This window comes from Coregonus lavaretus, assembly GCF_964263955.1.
Source record: "Coregonus lavaretus genome assembly, chromosome: 2".
NCBI classification, from domain to species: Eukaryota; Metazoa; Chordata; class Actinopteri; order Salmoniformes; family Salmonidae; genus Coregonus; species Coregonus lavaretus.
The window spans coordinates 13,487,423-13,511,280 of record NC_139989.1 but is presented as its reverse complement, the minus strand read 5'-3'; the positions used below and the strand labels follow the sequence as shown (position 1 = coordinate 13,511,280).

Sequence of the window (23,858 nt, the reverse complement as noted above, 5' to 3'; positions counted from 1 at the left end):
GTTTTAATCCTATCTTGCCACATGGCTCTGTTTTTAGAGGATTATGGGTAATTCAAAATGTTTAGACTTTATTATTCTTTTACACATGGTGTATGCATGTTTGTTGCGCCATAAGGTGTCTTGGTGGGGCAAACTCCTAAAAAAATGTTTTCGACGCATGACAGCAAAGCCTCTACACGACACTAAACAATACATTGACAAACGGTGCCCACAAACTGTTAGGGCCTACATAAAGCTGTCCCAACAGCAGAGCTTTCTTTTCAGCACAATGGAGTGAATCCTTACCACCGCCACACCTGGCTATCAGCGGAGCCTTGTCTGGCAGCAAAACAGTGCATTCAGCCTCATTTACTGCCTTTTTTTTAAAAACACAGCTGATATGGCTGACTTGTTTCTACATGAACGGACAAGAGGCAATCTGTAATTTTGATTAAGACATTAATGAGCGATCGAAGATGGACATAGTCATTATAACTATTTGTTCAGCACTTTTGAAATGTACAGCGACAGAATTTAGAACATGGGCCGTTCATACAGTATTCTCCCTGTACACCAAGTCAGAACCGTAGGATAAATAAAGGGGGCATATAAGCAGACAATGAAAGCTCTTACAATATTCGATGATGACATTTCTCTAAAACAGGCTATAGGCTACATGTGCACCACCAAGTCAAAACAATAGGCCTAGTAATGAGGGGGAACAAATTATTAGGGTGAGGCACATGGGCTACTAACAGCTTACTACACAACATACACTTAGTATTACTTTCTTAGCTACAGTATACATATTTCCCTGGCATTTTACATCATGTATGCAGCAGCATACAAGACATTTATGGACTCACCTTGTTGTTCTGTGCTCACTTGAACAGGAAGGTGGCGCGGCGGTCCTTCTTGTGGGCAAATTGTGTTATCAAACTTTGTCATCAAAGTCTGGTGTTCTCTGGATGTATGGTGCTTTCAAGACAACTGGGAACTCAGAAAAAAACAATATTGAATCATGACGTCAGTGATCTTCAGGTCGGAGCTCTAGAAAGCGGCCTGAGTTTCTGACTTAGAATTCCGAGTTGGATGACCGTTCAAAACGTATTTTCCCATTCGGAGCTTGTTTTATTCTGAGTTCCCAGTTGTCTTGAACTCACTGAAGTCTGAGATTTCCCAGTTCCCAGTTCCCAGTTGTTTTGAACGTGGCAGAAGTCATGCTGGATTGACAGTATGGCCAATGTATTCAACCTTTTCTGGCCCATGGTGTTGCATGTGAATGTTTATCCTCTTAAGCTTGGAAAAGAGACCCTTAAACCCAGACTTGGACCACAAACCCTCTCCACCGACTGGCTAGTGATTGCTTTGCAACGCTTGCAGTTAGCCACTGATTCCTTCCAAACCACTCATTGTTGAATTTGCGATTTCCGTTTTATCTATAATTTCTCTTCATATGACAAGGATTGAAAAGGGTTTGCCAGTAGATTGTCGACTTGATTCATGATGATGACTGCTTGTCTAACTTGATAGCTAAGATTTTGAAAATATGATGTTGACATGATCAGTCCAATCAAAGCTACGGTGGATATAACGTGATTTCACATCATTTTATCTGTGGCCAATGACCTTGAGCCTTCTTGGTTGGGCACTTCTAATGTAAATCTATGGCAGCACCCAAGGGGCTTGAACTTTCTAGCTCTCCCTGTAGATTTTGCGGTGACGTAGTGTCCCCATGAGTGACAGAACAGTGAGCCAATCACGGCACAACTAGAGAACATTACTGTTACGTTCCCCAGTTTCTATGTTGTGGTTTGTGTATTTTCATGTAGGTATTTCAGGAAATGGGTTCCTGAAATTCCCCAACAAGCAGCTGATTGAGTTGAAAAACATTGATGATTGGAGAGCTGACACCGCGCCCTCGTCAGGACGCAGCTGTCTCCAATTTACCAACTCCTCCTGAAGCTATATAAGCCCCAGTTGCTCAGAAAAGGGGAACCAGAATTGCTGAGAGTTACAGCATGTTGGTTGTATGCTAAGAGTTTGGTATGTACTGTGTTGTTGTTGCTCTGAGAACCAATTGTAATGTTTTGTGTTAGTTTGTGGCTCAGAGTTTCTTTAATGTCCTGAGTTCGTTTTTTTCTCAGGTTTTGTTGTTGAACCAGTTTGTGCTATTTTTGTTTCATTTGTTCCCAAGGGGGGAAGGGGAAGGCACCTAGGGAGTGCTTAGGCAAGAGGCCTGCGGGCATACATTACCCGTAGAAGTTGACTGTCTATGCACACTAGGAAAGACCTGGGCGGACCATCCCTTGTATTTTGGTTAGTGCACCAGGTGGTGCTAGTTAAGTAAGTAGTGGGTAGGCAGGTAAGGTAGGAGAGGTGGCTTTGATATTTACTTTCTTTGCTTTGGTTCCGTCCAGCCCCTTTTCCCCAAACTTACCGTGCGAAGGAATAAATTCCCTGTTAACGGTATTCTCTGCCTTTTGTCATCCTTACTCACACCTACAGTCCCATACCTCTTTCACACCACAGAGAGTTGAGTTGTAGCAGGGTGTTACGTTCCCTCTTCCGAGAGGCGTGTGTAACATAATGGGGGCTCGTCCGGGATTTCATTAAACCCACCGGACCCTGCTGCACTGAGCTCTCTGAAATGTGATTGAGGTGTGATGGTAGGTTGTGAGTTTGGGTGACTTGTTTAGTTTGTGTGTATTCAGGAGGCTGCTGTATACAAGATGGCTGCCTCAGCCATCTCCAAGTTCATTGAAGCGCCCTCTGTTGATAGTTTGGTGAGGTTTCGGAAAACAGATATTTTCGCTATTGCTCACCATTATGGAATTGTTGTCCCTGAGAAAGCCCTAAAGGCTGACCCACCACCACCGAAAGCACTGAGCTAGGCTGAAACACCTGCATTTTGAAGATGCCTTACTCAAGAAAGCAAATAAGAGACCATGTTTTTATGTGGTTTTATTTTACATTGTTTGCAAACTGATATGTGACACGTATCAATGCCAAAATAACATGCAAAACGGTGGGGCTCAAAACAGGTTGGGCTCAGGTGGGGCTCAGGTGGGGCTCAAAACAGGGAATTAGGCCTACATTGTTTTGACTTTACACACTCTACTTTCCATGCTCAATACTCACGTTGAATAATGTGGGAATAATTTGAATGCTGTTGAATAAATTGTCCAAATAAATTACCATATATTACCACTTATGTAACTGAAAACCATGGAACTGCAGTGTTATTCATCTTTCTTATGTATTTCCCTTACATTGACTTAGCATTTCTTTTTTTTAGAGTGAACCCATAACCTTTAAGCGTGACATTTAAAGCAGAAAAGCCCATAGGGTTGTGATGTGTTCTCAGCGGTCACACTAGCAGCACAAATGATAGATGATAGCATCCAACAGAATGTAGTCTGCCCCAAAACAAAACACAGCCCTATTTCCCCAGAAGAACTCATAGCTATTTTTTGTTGTTGTTGTTGTAGGCCTGTGCATAGCCGCGGGAAGTAGGGGTGCTGAGGATTCTGCAGCACCCCCTGAAAAATCTGAATTACAAAAAAATATTAATAAAAAACAAATATATACAGTACCAGTCAAAAGTTTGGACACACCTACTCATTCAAGGGTTTTTCTTAATTTTTTTTCACTATTATTCTACATTGTAGAATAATAGTGAAGACATCAAAACTATGAAATAGCACTCTGCCTAGGTCAGCATCCCAGAGTCGCCTCTTCACTGTTGACGTTGAGACTGGTGTTTTGCGGGTACTATTTAATAAAGCTGCCAGTTGAGGACCAGTGAGGCGTCTGTTTCTCAAACTAGACATTCTAATGTATTTGTCCTCTTGCTCAGTTGTGCACCGGGGCCTCCCACGCCTCTTTCTATTCTGGTTAGAGCCAGTTTGCGCTGTTCTGTGAAGGGAGTAGTACACAGTGTTGTACAAGATCTTTAGTTTCTTGGCAATTTCTCGCATGGAATAGCCTTCATTTCTCAGAACAAGAATAGACTGACGAGTTTCAGAAGAAAGTTATTTGTTTCTGGCCATTTTGAGCCTGTAATCGAACCCACAATTGCTGATGCTCCAGATACTCAACTAGTCTCAAGAAGGCCAGTTTTATTGCGTCTTTAATCAGCACAACAGTTTTCAGCAGTGCTAACATAATTGCAAAAGGGTTTTCTAATGATCAGTTAGCCTTTTAAAATGATAAACTTGTATTAGCAAACACACCGTGTCATTGCAACACAGGACTGATGGTTGCTGATAATGGGCCTCTGTACGCCTATGTACAGTGAGGGAAAGAAGTATTTGATCCCCTGCTGATTTTGTATGTTTGCCCACTGACAAAGACATGATCAGTCTATAATTTTAATGGTAGGTTTATTTGAACAGTGAGAGACAGAATAACAACAAAAAAATCCAGAAAAACGCATGTAAAAAATGCTATAAATTGATTTGCATTTTAATGAGGGAAAGTATTTGACCCCTCTGCAAATCATGACTTAGTACTTGGTGGCAAAACCCTTGTTGGCAATCACAGAGGTCAGACGTTTCTTGTAGTTGGCCACCAGGTTTGCACACATCTCAGGAGGGATTTTGTCCCACTCCTCTTTGCAGATCTTCTCCAAGTCATTAAGGTTTCGAGGCTGACGTTTGGCAACTCGAACCTTCAGCTCCCTCCACAGATTTTCTATGGGATTAAGGTCTGGAGACTGGCTAGGCCACTACAGGACCTTAATGTGCTTCTTCTTGAGCCACTCCTTTGTTGCCTTCGCCGTGTGTTTTGGGTCATTGTCATGCTGGAATACCCATCCACGACCCATTTTTAATGCCCTGTCTGAGGGAAGGAGGTTCTCACCCAAGATTTGACAGTACATGGCCCCGTCCATCGTCCCTTTGATGCGGTGAAGTTGTCCCCATAGCAAAAAACCCACAAAGCATAATGTTTCCACCTCCATGTTTGACGGTGGGGATGGTGTTCTTGGGGTCATAGGCAGCATTCCTCCTCCTCCAAACACGTCAAATTGAGTTGATGCCAAAGAGCTCGATTTTGGTCTCATCTGACCACAACACTTTCACCCAGTTCTCCTCTGAATCATTCAGATGTTCATTGGCAAACTTCAGACGGGCCTGTATATGTGCTTTCTTGAGCAGGGGGACCTTGCGGGCGCTGCAGGATTTCAGTCCTTCACGGCGTAGTGTGTTACCAATTGTTTTCTTGGTGACTATGGTCCCAGCTGCCTTGAGATCATTGACAAGATCCTCCCGTGTAGTTCTGGGCTGATTCCTCACCGTTCTCATGATCATTGCAACTCCACGAGGTGAGATCTTGCATAGAGCCCCAGGCCGAGGGAGATTGACAGTTATTTTGTGTTTCTTCTATTTGCGATTAATTGCACCAACTGTTGACACCTTCTCACCAAGCTGCTTGGCGATGGTCTTGTAGCCCATTCCAGCCTTGTGTAGGTCTACAATCTTGTCCCTGACATCCTTGGAAAGCTCTTTGGTCTTGGCCATGGTGGAGAGTTTGGAATCTGATTGATTGATCCCTTTAAGAGTGTGCTCCTAATCTCAGCTCGTTACCTGTATAAAAGACACCTGGGAGCCAGAAATCTTTCTGATTGAGAGGGGGTCAAATACGTATTTCCCTCATTAAAATGCAAATCAATTTATAACATTTTTGACATGCATTTTCCTGGATTTTTTTGTTGTTATTCTGTCTCTCACTGTTCAAATAAACCTACCATTTAAATTATAGACTTTTATTATTTATTTGTCAGTGGGCAAACGTACAAAATCAGCAGGGGATCAAATACTTTTTTCCCTCACTGTAGATATTCCATTAAAAATCAGCCGTTTCCAGCTACAATAGCCATTTACAACATTAACAATGTCTACACTGCATTTCTGATCAATTTGATGTTATTTTAATGGACAATATTTATTTATTTTCTTTTGAAAAGAACCCTAACTTTTGAACGGTAGTAAATATATATATATATATATATTTTTTTTTTTTACAAAAGTAGTGCACTGGGGCTTTACTAGTCCTGTATTAGCAGACCCATATAGCCATCTGTAGCTCAGGCAAAAAAATAATCTGCACCCCCCCACCCCAAAACATCTTCATGGGGGTATGTGGCTGTGTCCTCAAAACATTTGGTTCCCCCAGTATCTAATGAAACCCACGGGGAAAGAACAATGATATGATACAAGCATGTAATGTTAATGTAAGAAATGTGTGAGTAGCGTGTTGTGCACCATTGCTCTGTTGTGTGTGTAAATGTGAACATGTTTCATAAAATGATATATGGCCCGTGAAATTCCTTCTCCATGTTCAATATGCTTGTAACACAAGAACTGTATGCTCAATGTCATAATTTCTCTCCATTTATAAATTGCTTATATTTTTTGCCTCATATTTTCTATATTCTGTACATTCAGTTTACTCAGACGGATGTTTGGCACCTCGGGATCGGGATTTATGGCTCTTGGACACCACTGACAGTCATGGCTAGAAGGGATACAGCCTTTGTCAAATTAAAACGTCAGATTTGACTTTTCATAGCAAATTAGGAGAACTTATGCAGCAGGTTAGGAGAATTAACGTAGCAGGTTAGGAGAATTAGGTCAAGGTTAGGAAAAGGGTTAGGGTTAGCTAAAATGCAAAACATTTCAACTTTTGACATTCATTTGACAAAAGCTGGAGCCCTTCTAGCCATGACCGACAGAGAGCCAGGCACAATATATGGACCGCGGATTCGAACGCCACTCTCGATGGTGCACTCGGATTGAACTCTAGTGGAGCGAGAGGGACCCACGCGTTCCCATTCCACACCCTGTTACCTTTCCTTGACCGGAGGGGGGCAATGATAGGAGGCGCCAAGAAATAAAAAGTGCTGGATAAATGAATTATCAGGACAGCCAAACTGGAGGAAAAAAGTTTACATGAGACTGTTTCTGGTGTTGAGTTCCATGCACGCAACAGGAGGGGGACAAAGATGTGTGGTCACGACTCATGACGCAATCCAGTTCGTCATGAACTGAATCACATTGGAATTTATTTAGTGACGTGAAACCAGGTTAGCACTACGCTGGGACACGTTTGTTTTATTAAGTTGCTTATGCCATTAATATAGCAAACCCTGCGCTCTACTTTTCACCGCTGGATTATACTGTGCGTATTAGTTCTTATTCCTGAAAGTGGCATTTGTGAAATCGCATTTTTTCTATGTTTCTGTGAACACAATACGGATATATTCACACTCTTACACTCTGCCATACTACATTGCCTGGTATTCTACGCAGTGTTGAGAGGTTGCGCTTTACACTGAATCGCGAGGGGCTCTGGGTAACTGTTACCGAATTCTCTGAGAAGACAATGCCTTGCATTCCATCTGTATACCTGTGGACGCCTGCATACGGAGAAGAGTCTCGTTTTGAGCACTTTTGCAGTTTCGTTCGTGTCTCCGTTGAATGCACAGTTTGATTTTGTCGATAGACAGCTTCAGCACCACATCTCTGAACAGCTCTCGTTTCCCTTCGGCGCATTTTTCCCCGGTCTGGATGGGCGCTATTTGTCCCTGTCTTTCATATAGCTCTTAACTGCTGGCGACTGTTTGCAATGGCATCACACGGATTTTGGGGTCTTGGCGCGCCGGAGAATGCTGGTGATAATACCAGCAACCAAAGCCCAACTACGCGTGAGTATTATCGGCTTGAGCCCTTAAAGGGAAAATGAAATAGCCTATTTGGTTGGATAAATCAACGTTTAATGCTTGCAAACAATAACTCGCATAAACAATGTATTCAGGCTACCAGGATAACTGTGGCTTAACAATGACCGGTAGACGATGTCACATATTTTTTATGTCAGGCAAATAGCCCCTAGACAAGATGGGCTTAGTCAAGGTTAAGACGACTTTAAAAAATGTTGATAAACTGCTAGTAGCCCTATCATTGTGAATTTGGTAGCCTAATACAGCGTATTATGTTCATGTGAGGCTGTGTTCACCTTGTTTCAGCACGTTTTTTTCTGAATATTTGTAAGTTACACAGAGCCTGAATATAGCCCATTATTCATCCGTCTTTGACTTGCTCTCTCCAGCCAGGGCATGGTGCCAGGCGGCGGCCCAAAAATTACCTGGAGGCATTGGATCGAAACTGTGTGGTAGGTTGGTTCTGGAAAAGAAAAAACACTATAATCTGCATATTAGCATAGACTATATGAAGCAATATAACATTGTCGCAACATATTCATTGCTTATCATGCATTGAATTGTTTCCTCTTTTTCTGAATTTTATGAACTGAAACAAACATTTAAAGCTCTACTCAGTGTTGCTGGAGAGGGCGAGAAACCATCCGAGCCGACATCTGCCAAACTGGATGAGACAACGGTTGGGACCTGCGGATGCAATAAACCGTGCAATTGTCTAAAGGCGACTGAGGCGACTGTCGGGTTCTCAGATCTATATTCAACAGGTAGGCCTATAAACATGATAGGCCTACATTGATACATTTTTCACATACGAAATCGTGATATGTGTGGCCTACCCGAATGATGGACATTCATATGAAACACAGAGTCACCTTCAACAAATTCCACAAGAAGCCTATTTTAAAAACCCAAGTAAACATACTGACTTATAGACCTATTTTTTAAAACAGAAAATGTGTTATATTTTCTATTTACATATAATTAATTTAGGTTAGTCATTATCACTTTGAAACAATATAATATAATAGTCGATGGCCTTATGTATCTGGTGTAAATGTGTAGCCTATTATTTCCTAATAGGTCTACAGCTTATACGCATTTTCTCCTTACTTAAATGTAGGCCTATCTGTCCTTCATTTTCAAGGTTAAAATGACACTTTATAGCTAAAATTATAATTGCCTGCATTTTAACATTGATTCACAGATCTACTACCCGCGTTGGATGGTGACATGAAGACAATGACTTTTCTCCAAGAAGTTGTGGATATTTTGCTGGCATATATCACGGAATCGTTTGATAGGGAAACGAAAGTAATTGATTTCCACTATCCCAATGAATTGCTTCAGAGAAACAACTGGGAACTGCAGGATGATCCAGAAACACTGGATGATATTTTGATAAGCTGTCGTGCAACGCTGAAATACGCTATCAAAACAGGTATTATAAGATATGTATTTTTTGCAGCAAAATGCTAATTTCGCAGCTTTTTTGTGAGAGGAAATGTACAATTCAAAATCAGTTTTGCCTGTCTGCCTGCTGTTTTACTCAGCCTATAGTTAGCTATATGTTGTTGTTTTTTTCATTCGTTTTGGGTCAATATAAACCAAATGAATTGCTAAATGTTTTCTTCTGAAGAGTTGTCCCTGTTCATAAATTAGGCATAGGGCTACCCCGGACGAAAATTAAAGGGCTCAGTTGGTAGAGCATGGCGCGTGCAACGCCAGGGTTGTGGGTTCGTTTCCCACGCGGGGCCAGTATGAAACATTTATGCACTCACTAACTGTAAGTCGCTCTGGATAAGAGCGTCTGCTAAATGACTAAAATGTAATTGTTTAAAAATATATATTAATAGGTTGAGATTCAAAGATAAACCAGGCCTATCCAGTGGCATATCCAAGAAAACAGACCTAGGTGTGTTTTCGTTACCTGCTTCTATTTAGAAAAGTATTATCGATGGTGTGTATAGATGGTGGAAATCTAATGTTTTTGAGATCATAATCTGTTAAATGTGCTAGGTCATTTTTATTCCCCGTGAAGAAAGGCATAATATATGGAGCAAATTGGAAATGACAGGATATCCTTCCCCAAAATCCAATTTCCAAACGAATTTGACAGTATAAATGCTAAAATCACTAACATGTTCCATATAGTATCAATGCTAAAATCACTAACATGTTCCATATATGCTATGCTATTATCCTCATCATGTTCCATTTAAAAACTAAAACGAATACCCCAAGGGCTAGTGAAATTACTAACAAATGTTGAAACGTTTTGACATCACCTTCTCTCTAAAATGTTCTAGCATGACCATACAAGCTTAATAGTTGTCACTCCAAGAACACACCACAACTGAATTAAACTATGAAGGAGCTACACACAGCCTTACATGCCAAGCTGTGCCAAGTGGCATAGGCACCAGAATCACGTAAAAAGCATAGTATGGCAAACAGAAAAATAGGAAAATATGCCTGACATTTCCAAAAAGACCACTGACAATTCTGTCATCTCACACAATTTCCTCTGCTTCTAGCCCACCCCAGATACTTCAATCAGCTCTCTACAGGATTAGACATGGTTGGTCTTGCAGCTGATTGGCTAACGTCGACCGCAAACACCAACATGTGAGTATGACTAGCCCCATCATGATTCAAATGATAAAACATCATAACAATCATTTCAATTCCCGGACCATCCATATGCATTCTATGCTGCGTCTTCTCACACTGATAGTGAGGTCTCGCTCAACGAGAGCATGTGACATGGTTGAAAGGAAAGGCAGCACAGAATTCAATCCCGTATTCATTTAACCCCACACCCTACCTCCTTCCCTCCTTTGCTATCCCCATGGCAATTCAAGGGGAGAAAATTAGCATTTCGGCTTGATTCAGGCTAATCGGAAGTTAATTTCTGGCTGAGCGGGGGATGATATATACTGAGAGTCATGGATCAGTGAAATAAGGGTTCTGCTGGCAGAATTAAATGCACTGAATCCCCAAAATGAATACATTTGTAATCAATTTGGAGTCAGACATGCTGTAGTGTAGCAAGGCGTGTGTATGATGCAGAGAATGTTGAACTGTTTTGTGATGTAGAGAAAAATGTTATATATCGAGTATTGCATTTAACCTACATATAACTTGCAATAACCTTTATAAATGCCACTGTGTTTGTGGTTGAATTGCAAGTTAATTGGCAATCAAATAAAGACTGTTGTACATTGACATCTACTGCTATGTGCATTCCAATAAAACCAACGTTTTGCTTTGTCTGTCTTGACTTTGAAATACTTTGTCAGCTTCTGTGAGCTATATGACCCCATCCCTCATGCTAAACCTGAGCCCATGATAAACTGTTTCTCAAGCCAAATCGGTTGTGAAACCATAGAACTGCAGAGGGGGAAAAAGACAGACGCTAAATCATTTGTCTGTCGTGACGTTTGACTATTTCTCATTTTTTGGGGTCTGGATCCATATTTTGTGTAACTCAGTCATGTGATCTCTCTTGCGCAATCCAGGTTCACCTATGAGGTGGCTCCAGTGTTCGTGCTGCTGGAATACGTCACTCTGAAGAAAATGAGGGAGATCATTGGCTGGGAGGATGGCCGAGGAGATGGAATATTCTCTCCCGGTGCGTAGGTGACGCCAATTATAACCCCCCATCAGATTCACAGAAAATGGGTTGGACCATTTCCAGCGAAATGTCAATTTGCATTTTGATGACAAAAATGGTATACTTTACACAGTCAATTAGCATAATACCACTTCCTCCCTTACAACATAACGGTTGCTTTAATTTCTCCTCTGGACTCTTGGTTGACATATAAAAAACAAAAACAAAAAACATAGGAGGTTATAATAACAGAGGCAAACTGATGCTTTTTCACAATTAAATGGACATGGAAATATATATTATCATCATTGAAACGTATTTTTGATAATTTCCTCAAAACATTTAAGACAGATTCTTCTGAGACATGTATGTTACCTATACATAACCCTTTCATTTACTTTTAGTCCTGTGTTAATGAATAGCCAAAGCATTATCTTCCTGTGAATTTTGACATCTGATGGCTGTACGAAATTATACTTACACACCACAAGTGATTGAGGAGCTGCTGGTGCTTACACAAGTGATTGAGCGGTGTGCTCTCCTCTCTCCTCTAGGTGGTGCCATTTCCAATATGTATGCCATGCTGCTGGCTCGCTTCAAGATGTTTCCTGAAGTGAAGGAGAAAGGAATGTCATCCGTCCCCAGACTGGCAGCCTTCACATCCGAGCATGTAGGCCCCCCTTTACCTTACTCATGTCTTTAATTTTCTCTTTATTTCAATTGTTAATTCATTCATTTATAATTTTATTAATTTCTTGCTTTGACTTCCTTTTTTTTCCTCTCTTTTATTTTCTTCTCTTTGTTGTGCATTTAATTTAGTTGCTTCATAGTGATGTTATCCCAATGTTTTGGTGAGGGAGTAGAATTTGTATGCTTTGTTCTTAGATTACGTCAAATTACAAGGATCCAGCGTTCACTACTTAAAGAGGGTAATGTTTGGCAAGGTGGGCTTCAGAATCCCAATTGGGCCCAGCTGTTCCAGCTGTTGGGCCAGCTGTTCCATATAAAGCCAGGTCACATTTTTCCTCACTGATGTATTTATGTTGTAGAAAAAGGGACTGACATCTCAGCCAGTGGCACCCGGTGTGTTTTTAGGTAGGAAATGTCAGTGTGTCACCTTCACATGCAGCCATAGCTAATGTGACGCTAATTTGCTGACATTCTGCATGACAGCACAGCACACAAGGACACTTGCTGATATCTCCTCTCCCCTGCAGTGGTCCAGGATATTTAAACAATTCGGCGAACAACAGCTAAAATGGAACATTCCCAAAAGTCTTTGCATTGCCTTGGACAGCAACATTCCAAAGTTACTACTGCTTCATCTCTTTTTATTCTTTCCTTGGTCTTGAATTCCCTTTATAGCAGCATTCAATGAAATGCATCAAACAGGAAATGTCATCAGGTTACTATAAGAGCTTATGCAAGGGATTTCTCTTCTTCTGTGTCTTTTAGAGCCATTTCTCAATCAAGAAAGGAGCAGCAGCCCTTGGCATTGGGACAGAGAGTGTCATCTGCATCAAAGCTGATGAGAGGTACTGTAGTATTGTAACTATACAGCAGATGCAGAATAAAACAGAACATGTCATATAATGGCAAAAGCATTCAAGCAATGAAATCCTGTTTTTTCCTTCGCAGTGGTAAAATGATACCAGCTGACCTTGAAAGGAAAATACTGGAAGCCAAGCAGAAGGTAATTTCATACACATATGACACGTCCATCCATATCTCTGTTAAAGAGCAATGGCTATTAAGTCAGTTTTTTTTCATTTTGTACACCCATATGGAAATTTACCACAATGATGATCAGGAATGTGTCTATTATCTAGAATATATATAATCTGTAATGTCATGTGTATAATGGGAAATATTAATAATGTTGGTATGTGATACTGTACATGCAAAGGATTTATTTTCATGTTGTATATTTAGGGCTTTGTGCCATTCTTTGTGAGTGCGACGGCTGGCACCACGGTCTACGGAGCCTTTGACCCCCTCATTGCCATCTCAGATATCTGTAAGAAGTACCAAGTCTGGTTTCACGTGGATGTGAGTGGAAACACTTGTACTTTATCTCATTTTTTACTGGTATACAGAGCAAGACTCCTGTTATGGTGGCCAATTACAGGATATTACCTTAAGTTACACTATACAAGTGGCTATTACACACTCAAGTTACTTTAGGTGAATATCTTTGTTATTACCTTATTAGATGGTAAATCCATAGCATTTAGCTCTGGGTGTTTCAGGGACAGGGGCATAGAGAGCTCACCAGCCAGAGTTTGATTCATGTAATATATCTGAATCCCCTCTGCTGCTTTCAGCTGACCTAGATAGGAGCCAGCCACTCAGTCAGTTTCCTCTGTAACACTGGAGATTAAGGAAACTGGAGCAGGTGCTGTAAATCATCCTTTCCCCTGACTTCCCCATCATGGCCTCTCTCACCGAAGGACTCTGTCTAATGGAGGTGATTGAGGCATGACATACGGACACCTCTATTAAGACCAAGAAAGGAGATCCATCAATGTCAAACTGCAGACATGCCAGATTTGTTTAGGGCCTTTTTACGTTGAATTATTGTATTCTCGAACATAGAACTGTGAGGGTGCTCTCTTTCCACCAAATATGAAATAGAGAAGAGTCATCAGTATTTGTAGGAAATTGTCAGCGGGCTCACTCCGTGAATATGAACTGTATGTTGTTGCATATGGCTGGTTGAGTTCAGACATGCTGTGGTGCAATGGGGCTCTTCATGTTGAGACTCAGTCACACGCTCTGAAGTGTTCTGTAGTTTGGTAATCTCACTGTCTCTCTCTCTCCTCAGGGTGCGTGGGGAGGCAGTCTCATCATGTCCAGGACACACAGGTGGAAGCTAGATGGAGTTGAGAGGTCAGTACTGAAATGTACTGAAATTAATGTAGTGAAATGTTCTGTTATGAATTTCCTTTGAATTGTTTGATTTCATTTAAATCAATATTCCGAAAAAGTACCCATTGTTGTTGTCATTCATTCACAGGGCCAATTCAGTGACATGGAACCCTCACAAGATGATGGCAGTCCCACTGCAGTGCTCAGCCCTGCTGGTCCGGGAGGAGGTAAGGGGTCAAAGGGGAGAGGTCAAAAATAGTGCCTTTACATATCATTCATCACAATGTCTTCTTTCGTTACATTTCAGAATAAGAGGCCTATGTTCCTACATGACTAAGGTCATTGCTAAGATACACATCCATCTGTAATGACCTTGTGGCTAATGAGATTACAGGATATGTATTAACTAGCTATTGTCACTGTTTTATAATCTAAAGTGTATCCTTTCTCTTCTCCAGGGGCTGATGCAAAACTGCAACCAGATGCACGCCTGCTACCTATTCCAGCAGGACAAGCACTACGACCTGTCTTACGACACAGGGGACAAGGCCCTGCAGTGTGGGCGTCATGTGGACATCTTCAAGCTCTGGCTCATGTGGAGAGCTAAGGTGGGAAGAGCACTGATTACAAATGTGGTTATCTTTCGGTCATTTCGTTCGATACAGATCCCCTATGGGGATTTTCATCATGCCTTGTTTTAGATAACATTTATGTTGATATGTTTTGTATTTTTTAAATGTTATAGTTCTCTTTGCCAGGGAATATCTCATGTATATTTCAAAATAGATATTCCATAAGCCTTTTACAGCCTAATACAATTTGCAGTGTATTGCTTTTCTGATTGCATTGTTGACGTCTGTGTGACTACATTGTGTGCAGTATGAATTAAAAACCTTTAGTAGCCTTCTGTTTCTTCAGTCAACAAATGGTCCTGTTGAGTATAATATAGTGAGAGAGCTTTGTGATGCTGGACATCCCAGCCAAACAGATTCCCCCTGACAATGTGGCTGGGATGTAAAGCCAGTCCTGGTCTGCAGTTTGACCCCTGCAGCTTGACAGTTGAGGACTAGTGGGGTAATTGCTTATCACAGTGCTACAATGGGAACTGACAGGGAGGGATGTGTGGAGGGAGTTGTTTTTGCTAGTGTTGCATTTGGACTGTGGGTTTTAGTGTACCAAGTGTCTTCTCTAATTTGGTGGAGACATTTATGAAACATTCTTGGAAAATGTCAATCACTACAGGAAAACAGCGTTCGTGTTTATGCTATCAGTTATTGGGGAGGAAAAATATGAGCTATTGTTAGTATGATTTTAAAATAAGCTTTTCTCTCCTCTCTCTTTTCACCTTTGTTGTTACCTTTACCATGTTGTTGACAGCGTTTTCCTCTTCACCGATAGGGCACCATCGGGTTCGAGGCTCAGATTGACAAGTGTCTGGAGCTTTCGGAGTACCTGTACAACAAGATCAAGGACAGGGAAGGATATGAGATGGTCTTCAATGGAAAGGTATGTTCATATTAAATGTTTTGTATGGTTAGACACTGAACGACATGAATGATAAGACAAAATCATATGGTCAGAGATAAGAAATTAGGCTACATTATACCTAAATATTCTCTCCATTGAGTTGATGTGCTGGGCTACTGTATATTGCATCTGATATGACAGTAACTTTTATGTAATTGACAGTACACTTGATTGACAGGTTGTATGCAGTTGCTTTGTGCATGATGAAATGCCTTGGCTGTCGGGATAATATGCTGCTGTTATGTTTAATGGCTGTTGTATATGAGTTGTACTGTAACTACTCAACGCTCATATCCATATGAATAGCTGTCTTTCTTAAATGTTCCTTACTAAGCATAAAAGCAACACCAAATATACTGTACATTTATGTGATGAGGTTGTGAATGGCTAAAATCAAATTGGAATGTATTTTATACTACAGAGCATGGTTCACCAACCATGTTCCTGGAGAGCTACCGTCCTGTAGGTTCACTCCAACCCTAATCTAGCACACCTGATTCTAATAATTAGCTGGTTGATTAGCTGAATCAGGTTCGTTAGAAAAGGGGTTCGAGCGAAAACCTATAGGAACAGGGTTGGAGAGCCATGCTATAGAGCCCTCAAAACTGAACTCTGGACCTCGAAGCCAGTTCCACTGTGTTTGTTTTATCATTGTTCCCCTCTAATGACGGACTGATTTAGACCTGGGACACCAAGTGGGTGCAATTAATTATCAGGTAGAACAGAAAACCAGCAGGCTCCGGACCTCATAGTGTAAGAGTTGAATACCCCTGCAGTAGAGTATGGACATCCTGGCATTTAAATGAAATTTATTTAGCTATGCTTATAATTACAGCCATATAAAAGACAGAGACCATTATAACACAATAGACTGACAGGCAGGAATAGTCCAAATCCCCTGGGCATTGGTCCAGGTGTTAACTTGGCTTGGTGGCCCAGAAAACCATAGCACCACATCAGTGCGGTTGTGACTCAACACTCACGCTAAATAAATGAGTCTGGTATGCATGGTCAGTCAGCCATTTGTAATGAATGCTTTTCACCAGTGAGCAGGCAGGTTTTTTTCTCCCATCACATCTGGTACTAGGAGATAGAGATGTGAGACACAGACATAGCTAGAGGGCTATGAATGAGAGCCACTCTACCTGCTTACTATTCAGACCCCCGCCACCGCCACCCGACACAGCAGAACTCACAGCAGAGTTCTTTTGTCAGGGTATGAATTACTCTTTTCAGTATACACAGCGCTGGCTTGAAAAATTGACAGCCATGATTGCTTTGAAAGCTTTCTATTTTGTAGAACCTGAGTGGATTCCAATAATCTATGGTTTCTCTAATGGATTTTTCGCCTGTCTTTCCAGCTCCTCAGTTTGACGTGTGCACCTGTGTGTGTGTGTACTTACATGTGTAAAGCATAATAATTGACTGATTAATAATTTCATCTTCCCATTTTGCACTGTCCCAGCCTCAACACACCAACGTGTGTTTCTGGTACCTCCCTCCTGGTGTACGCTACCTGGAGGACAAAGAGGAGAAAAAGAAGCGCCTGCACAAGGTGAGCAGTAGGAGATAAAGGACTAGTACGATCCTTATTGTCAGAGCCTCAAACGCCTCCATCTCACTACACTCAGTTTGTCCACATCATGTCTCCTTCACCTGAAAAAAAAGGCAGTCCTCTGATGTAATTTGTAGAAAGGTCCCTATGCCTAAAAATGGAAGGAGTTTGGAAAATCATTAAGCATGCAAATAGAGTTCATTTACTCAACCTCGATTGCACAATTTGAATGAGAGAATCTCAAATGACAGACATGTTTCCATGGACTGTGTGAGTAGGAGGGAGGGAGTGAATATGGGGGGATGGGCTATTGTTCATGAGTTCAATCATTGGCCGTGGGTTGATACTGTGGCAGCCACTCAGCAGCAGAGGTCCTCTAATCGGCAATTAGGAAAAACAGATGATGTGCCAGCCATACAAAGAGACTCTCTCTCTCTCTCTCTCTCTCTCTCTCTCTCTCTCTCTCTCTCTCAGTCTCTCTCTCAGTCTCAGTCTCAGTCTCAGTCTCTCTCTCTCTCTCTCTCTCTCTCTCTCTCTCTCTCTCTCTCTCTCTCTCTCTCTCTCTCTCTCTCTCTCTCTCTCTCTCTCTCTCTCTCTCTCTCTCTCTCTCTCTCTCTCTCTCTCTCTCTCTCTCTCTCTCTCTCTCTCTCTCTCTCTCTCACACACACACACACACACACACACACACACACAGGGCTCTATTAAATCTGATATAGATCCGACATCCGCATAATGGTTGTTTTGGCGGTGTCAGAGGTGGAACTGAGTTAGAGCTGTCAAATCCTCAAGTGCCTCCCGGCATTATACCTAAAGCGGACATTGCCATTGGCTGCAGGGAGTCACATTAACAGAAATCCCATGCAGCCTTGTTTACAAGTTCAAACACTAGGATGATAGAAATTCTCATTAATTTATTTAATGACTTTTCAATGTAACGTAATTATTTCTATATAGCCTTCACTTTCTCGCTCTGAACTTCTAAAGTGAGTGGGGCGGGTGTGGCTTTGTGACAATGATCGCAAGAGCAGCTGCTCATTGGTTTGAAGGCGCCAATGCAGTTCCACCTCTGACACCGCCAAAACATGCGCTATGCGGTGTCTGTTAATGCCGGTTAACGCTTGGTCTGATTGAATCTAGGCCATTGTCTCATACACACATGTATGATACCATTCTTATTTTTCCAAACATTAAATAGTGTGGACACGCTCCATCTGTTATGGGTGTAGATGTTTAGCAGGAGTGATATTCTGGGTTTTCTGCAGACACTGAAGTGATTGTCATAATGATGACCATTTAGCACAATTAGGGACTGTGCTGGAAGACATGATATTCTGAATCCATTTTAACTTGCTATTTTTCAACCACCAGTGTTTTCAACAGTGCTTTGGACACAACATAATTTGCCAAAGGACTGATTCAAGTGAGGCACAATTCAGAGTTGATTATTTATTATTATTTGCAGGGTTGCCAATTACAACAGGACACCTGCAACAGATTTGTGCGGAATGACTGTAATAATAATAATAATATTACATTTGTAGAGCGCATTTTTCCACGCTCAATGCGCATAAGGTAGAAAGCAAAAACAAAAACAAAAAACAGCATCAATACATCAGTAAGTAGAGACAATAACCACAATACATCAAAACATGACCTACTGTTTCAAAATATAGACTTGAAGCAAATTAAGCGATCAAACATTAAAAGCTAACTAGCATTTTGCATGATCATGATGATGTGGCTGGTGAAAACTCGACTGCTGACATGCAAAACCATTTTGGGACTGTATCAACAGTGGACTAACAAATACCAAAAGATTTTTGAGTGGATTTTCCCTTTTAAGGTAATATCCATCTTCTTTATTAAGCCTAAACTTGCGGAAGTTTCCAAAGTTCTGTTTGCCTTATGTAACTTAATGCCCCTAGATATATTCTAAGTCTAGAGAAGATTACTGTCGACCTGCATGTGATTTGAATCTGTAAAGCACTGCTATCTGTAAAGCTCTAAACTGAAAAGTTGAGCTTCTGAAACTGTCACTTAGCATTACCTCTTAGTAGTACCTCCTTGCCCCTTTAAGCCAAATGTGAATTACAAAAATACTGTACACCCAAATAAAATAGCTTTTTTGTCATTTGTATTTCTCTTCAGCACTTTGTATTAATACTTAATAGTTTGTATAACTCTTAATACTTTGTATTAATGCTGAAAATCTTTGCATGGATAGAATGCCTCTACTCCATATGACACCTACAGGTGTAGGATCTTAATTTGATCACCCTTTTATTGCTGAGATCTTTCCTGCACCGCAGGAAATGCAGAGGAGCTTCATGATTTACATACATTCACTGAAAACCCGCACTAACACATGGTTATATTTACAGTATTCCACTTTTCATGTAGCCTCATTTTGACCAGCTAATAACCTAACCACCGATCAAGCAACATTATGGACTAAACCAGGCGTCTCCAACAGTAGCTCGCAGACCACCTGTGAGTAGCTCGCCAAACAATTCTGAAAGTACATGCAATTTACACGTTCCACCGCAAACTGTCATAAAGAAATCTCACAAGTATCAGACACCGCAAGCTCCCAGCTAATATCTAACCAACGCAACATTGACATTTATCCCACCCCTGGTTAGCCACTATTGGCTTAGCAAGCCAAACCTAACACAATATCTGCCAATTAAATTCCAGCAATATTGCCCCTTTCTGTCTGTGTGGTGCGAGCATTTGTCTATTACTCCATGTGTAGCCAGTAGTGACGGGTCTTTCGCGAATGAATGGCTCTTTTGGTGAACGTCGGGAACCGAATCACATATGTGAAAGAGCCGTTCATTTGGCTCCCTGATTTGCATACTTTTACTATTGTTTTTTGAGCTCCAGACATAAATGATCTGCAGGTAAGTCTTCATTTTTTTATTGCAGGCCATCTAATAATTTGGTCAGGTAAAAATATATTTCAACTCACATTTCATGATCTGACATAATGGTAGGCAAAGTTTTAGGCTTTAAAGTATGGTTTTATGTCCATTTCTAAGCATTACTGATCGAAGATCTACAATTTTAGGTGAACAGAACCAAATGATCCAGCTCACAGAAAAGACTCAGAATGCCTATCACTAGTAGCCAGTTGATGTGCTAACCGTCTTGTGGGTTGACAGAAATACTTTCTGCAAAACCTTCTCAATTAAACGTTAACTGCAACGTATGCTTACTTGGCAGAAGTATATCATGAGTAAGTATATCATTTGTATTGATTATTTGTTATTTGCCAACTTTGCCATGAAATTAGCAGCAGCAGTACAGAACCATCGCTAGACCGGCACATTAGATGGCACACTAGACGCACAATTAAAGGGCTAGATGCGCAGTTAAAGGGGAATTACACTCAAAAATCTAAATATGTGAGTTCTCTTCCAGACCCCCCCAAAAAAGGTATTCTGATGTGATTTAAGTAATTGACATAGACTCAGAACATCCAATTTCCTTGTTTCTCTATGAACAATTGTAATTTTGAGAGTGAACCAGGAAAAAGAAAACTGAGAAAACAGAATTTGGGAAAACAGAATTTGGGAAAAACAGAATTTTGGAAAACAGAATTTTGGAAAACAGAATTTTGGAAATGAATCTCTGATTTTATAGGGCCCACATTACATGTTTTTTATTAACCATTATTTTACCATGTATATTGACAGAAAACATAGTGCACTATTTTCTCTTGTACACTAAGAGGAAGAGTTGCAGGGGAGAGGAGAAGAGAAGAATGTGACTATTTGAAAGCTATAAAATGAGTAGCTCGCGAATTTGTTTTATAGTAGCTCTCATGCTAGAAAAGGTTGGAGACCCCTGGACTAAACATTGAAATGCTGTTGCTGCAGGATAATATTTTCTCCGACAATACAGGTCAAATTAAGATCCTACATCTGTAATTGTGCATTATAGACAATCCTGCATGTCTTCCAGCTCATTACTTTGCCTCTCCACTTGACAAGGCATTCAGCTCTGGCATAGGCTTTAGCTACAGCTAACAATTGGCACATTTCATTCAAGCAGGAAGATAAAAAAGATAAGTGCATGCAGCTGATATTTTAGAGTTGGAAAATAAGCCTTTTAAAGGTGTTGATGATTATTTAAGGCCTATATGTGTTATGATTAATACAACTGGAAATAGGCAGACACAATAAGTTGAATTTTAACAAACGGTCAAAATACTCATCAATAAATGAAGGAAAAACTAATGCAGACAAAATATCTGCACTAGTTTTGTGAAGTTATGGTCCCCTGTAGCTCAGTTGGTAGAGCATGGTGCTCGCAACGCCAGGGTTGTGGGTTCCTTTCCCACGGGGGGCCAGTATGAAAAATGTATGCACTCACTAACTGTAAGTCACTCTGGATAAGAGCTTCTGCTAAAATGTAAGAAATATTTTTCCCCAAAAATAATACTTTTTTATTTTTTAGGGGGTGCTGCAGCACCCTCAGCACTCGAAATTCCCATGGCGATGCCTGTGTCACTCTCACTATATCCTCCAGAACTCGTAATTGAATCTGCCTCTGCACATCAGAGAAAGTAATCCACAAAGCCAGACAGACTGGACTGAACAACAAATAAATGACTTTCACCAAGTTTTATTGCAAGATAGCCTCTCAACATCACAGTGTCTGCTGAACTCTTGTGAACCTTTTTGGTGTTAGATTTACTTGTCACCCCAGCTGTCTGTAGCTGTCTTTTCGGCCTGTCCACCGAGTGAATGTAATTTGTGCATCTGTAGATACTGTAGCTTGACTGCAGGGATGTGTCGCACAGTGAAAACACAGAGGTTTGATAAAGTGAACGGCATTCAGGTGGAATGGACATCAGATTGTGGTAAAAAAAAAAACTACATGGAAATGATGTTATCCACATTTTATTTAAGATATTTTGAAAACTGAAGGTTTCCTTTCGAAGGGAATAAAACGTTGATTCATGTCCATTTGTTTGTCAAAGGCAATTGACATTTTTAAATAAATAAATTAGATTTTGTTTTACAATAGTATTTCCTCATAATAGTTGAAAAGCACTTAACACTTTTACTTTGTAACACAACAATTGTATGTGTCTTGTTGTGTAGGTGGCTCCAGTGATCAAGGCCAGGATGATGGAGTATGGGACAACCATGGTCAGCTACCAACCACAGGGGGACAAGGTCAACTTCTTCCGCATGGTCATCTCCAACCCTGCGGCCACCTTCGAGGACATCGACTTTCTTATCGAGGAAATCGAGCGGCTCGGTCAGGATCTATAAGACTTGTGTCATCCAAATATCCCTTTCCTTTTCCCTAAACGGATGAAATGTTTGTTGTGAATGTATTGGTAATCTATTTTTCTTTCCTCTAAAGTCACATATTATAAAATGGTATGTTTGAGAAAAAATTATCTATAGATATATCCATATTTATGTATCGTAGTTTTGTCGTGGACCTCCTTGGTCTGGAGCTCTGTAAAAGTTTTTCCTAGTGTAGAGTAATGTAATAGATGTAACTTTATATGTATTTTTGTGATATGAAATGCTAGTGCAATAGGTTGATGAGGAAGAGTTTATTTTCTAATTGTTTTCTCATTTGCCAGGTATATTGGAAGTGCCAGACATGGTTAAATTCCATTGTAAGCTACATTCTAGCCTCACTCATGTTTAAAAGAGCACTTCCGCTTACCTCAACTCAGTCAACTGCCTTTACATTTGCATACTTCAAGCAGTGGTTTTGGTAAAATGATGGTTGACTCACTTCTACTTGTATTAGGAAACAATGACAAAGTATCCAAATCCAACACATCCCCTAACTGTAGTATCTGAATTTAAACACATTTCCAAAAATGTGAAGGATGAAAAGAGTAGTGCCTCACAGCAGTGAAGGAGAAATAGATTAACTTTGTCCTTCACAACACAAAGGCAATGTCACTTGATTACTCAAAACCAATGTCAATTGAGTACTCCAAGCAGCTCTAAGAGTAGTGCCACAGTAATACTCGTCAAAGCAGCCATGTTCATGTACATCAGCAAAAGCAAAAGCACTTTTCATTTGATGACCTCATTTATTTAATGTCACTTTTAATTCTCTCCCCTGTGTGTAGTGGGTGCAAGATGACATAGGTGTGTGTGACCAATTCTTTTGAAAGCCAAAACATATCATGACGGGGAGTAATTCCAGGCTAGTTGTATAGTCAGCCATGTTGTTTGTACCTCTCAGTACATTGATATACACTGAGTATACCAAACATTAGGAACACCTTCTTAATATGGAGTTGCCCTCAGAACAGCCTCAATTTGTCGGGGCATGGACTCTACAAGGTGTCGAAAGCGTTCCATAGGGATTCTGGCTCATGTTGACTCCAATGCTTCCCACGGTTGTGTCAAGTTGGCTGGATGTCCTTGGTGGACCATTCTTGATATACACAGGAAACTGTTGAGCATGAAAACCCCAGCAGCGTTGCAGTTCTTGACACAAACCGGTGTGCCTGGCACCTACTACCATACCCTGTTCAAAGGCACTTAAATGTTTTTTCTTGCCCATTTACCCTCTGAATGGCACACATACACAATCCATGTCTCAGT

The 23,858-nt window shown here is 40.8% G+C and overlaps 1 protein-coding gene across 1 annotated transcript; it reads left to right on the top strand.

The window, feature by feature from the left end:
• Positions 1-7,608: 7,608 nt before the first annotated feature.
• On the top strand, positions 7,609-22,550 carry gad2 (glutamate decarboxylase 2; the record flags this gene model as incomplete). The annotated part of the gene is made up of 16 exons (XM_084179069.1): positions 7,609-7,687; positions 8,092-8,154; positions 8,311-8,466; positions 8,907-9,140; positions 10,237-10,327; positions 11,221-11,333; positions 11,870-11,985; positions 12,771-12,850; positions 12,954-13,008; positions 13,248-13,364; positions 14,140-14,204; positions 14,332-14,410; positions 14,642-14,791; positions 15,582-15,689; positions 17,176-17,265; positions 22,377-22,550. The coding sequence occupies 16 exons, from the start codon at positions 7,609-7,611 to the stop codon at positions 22,548-22,550; spliced, it is 1,770 nt and encodes a 589-aa protein (XP_084035195.1).
• Positions 22,551-23,858: the final 1,308 nt, after the last annotated feature.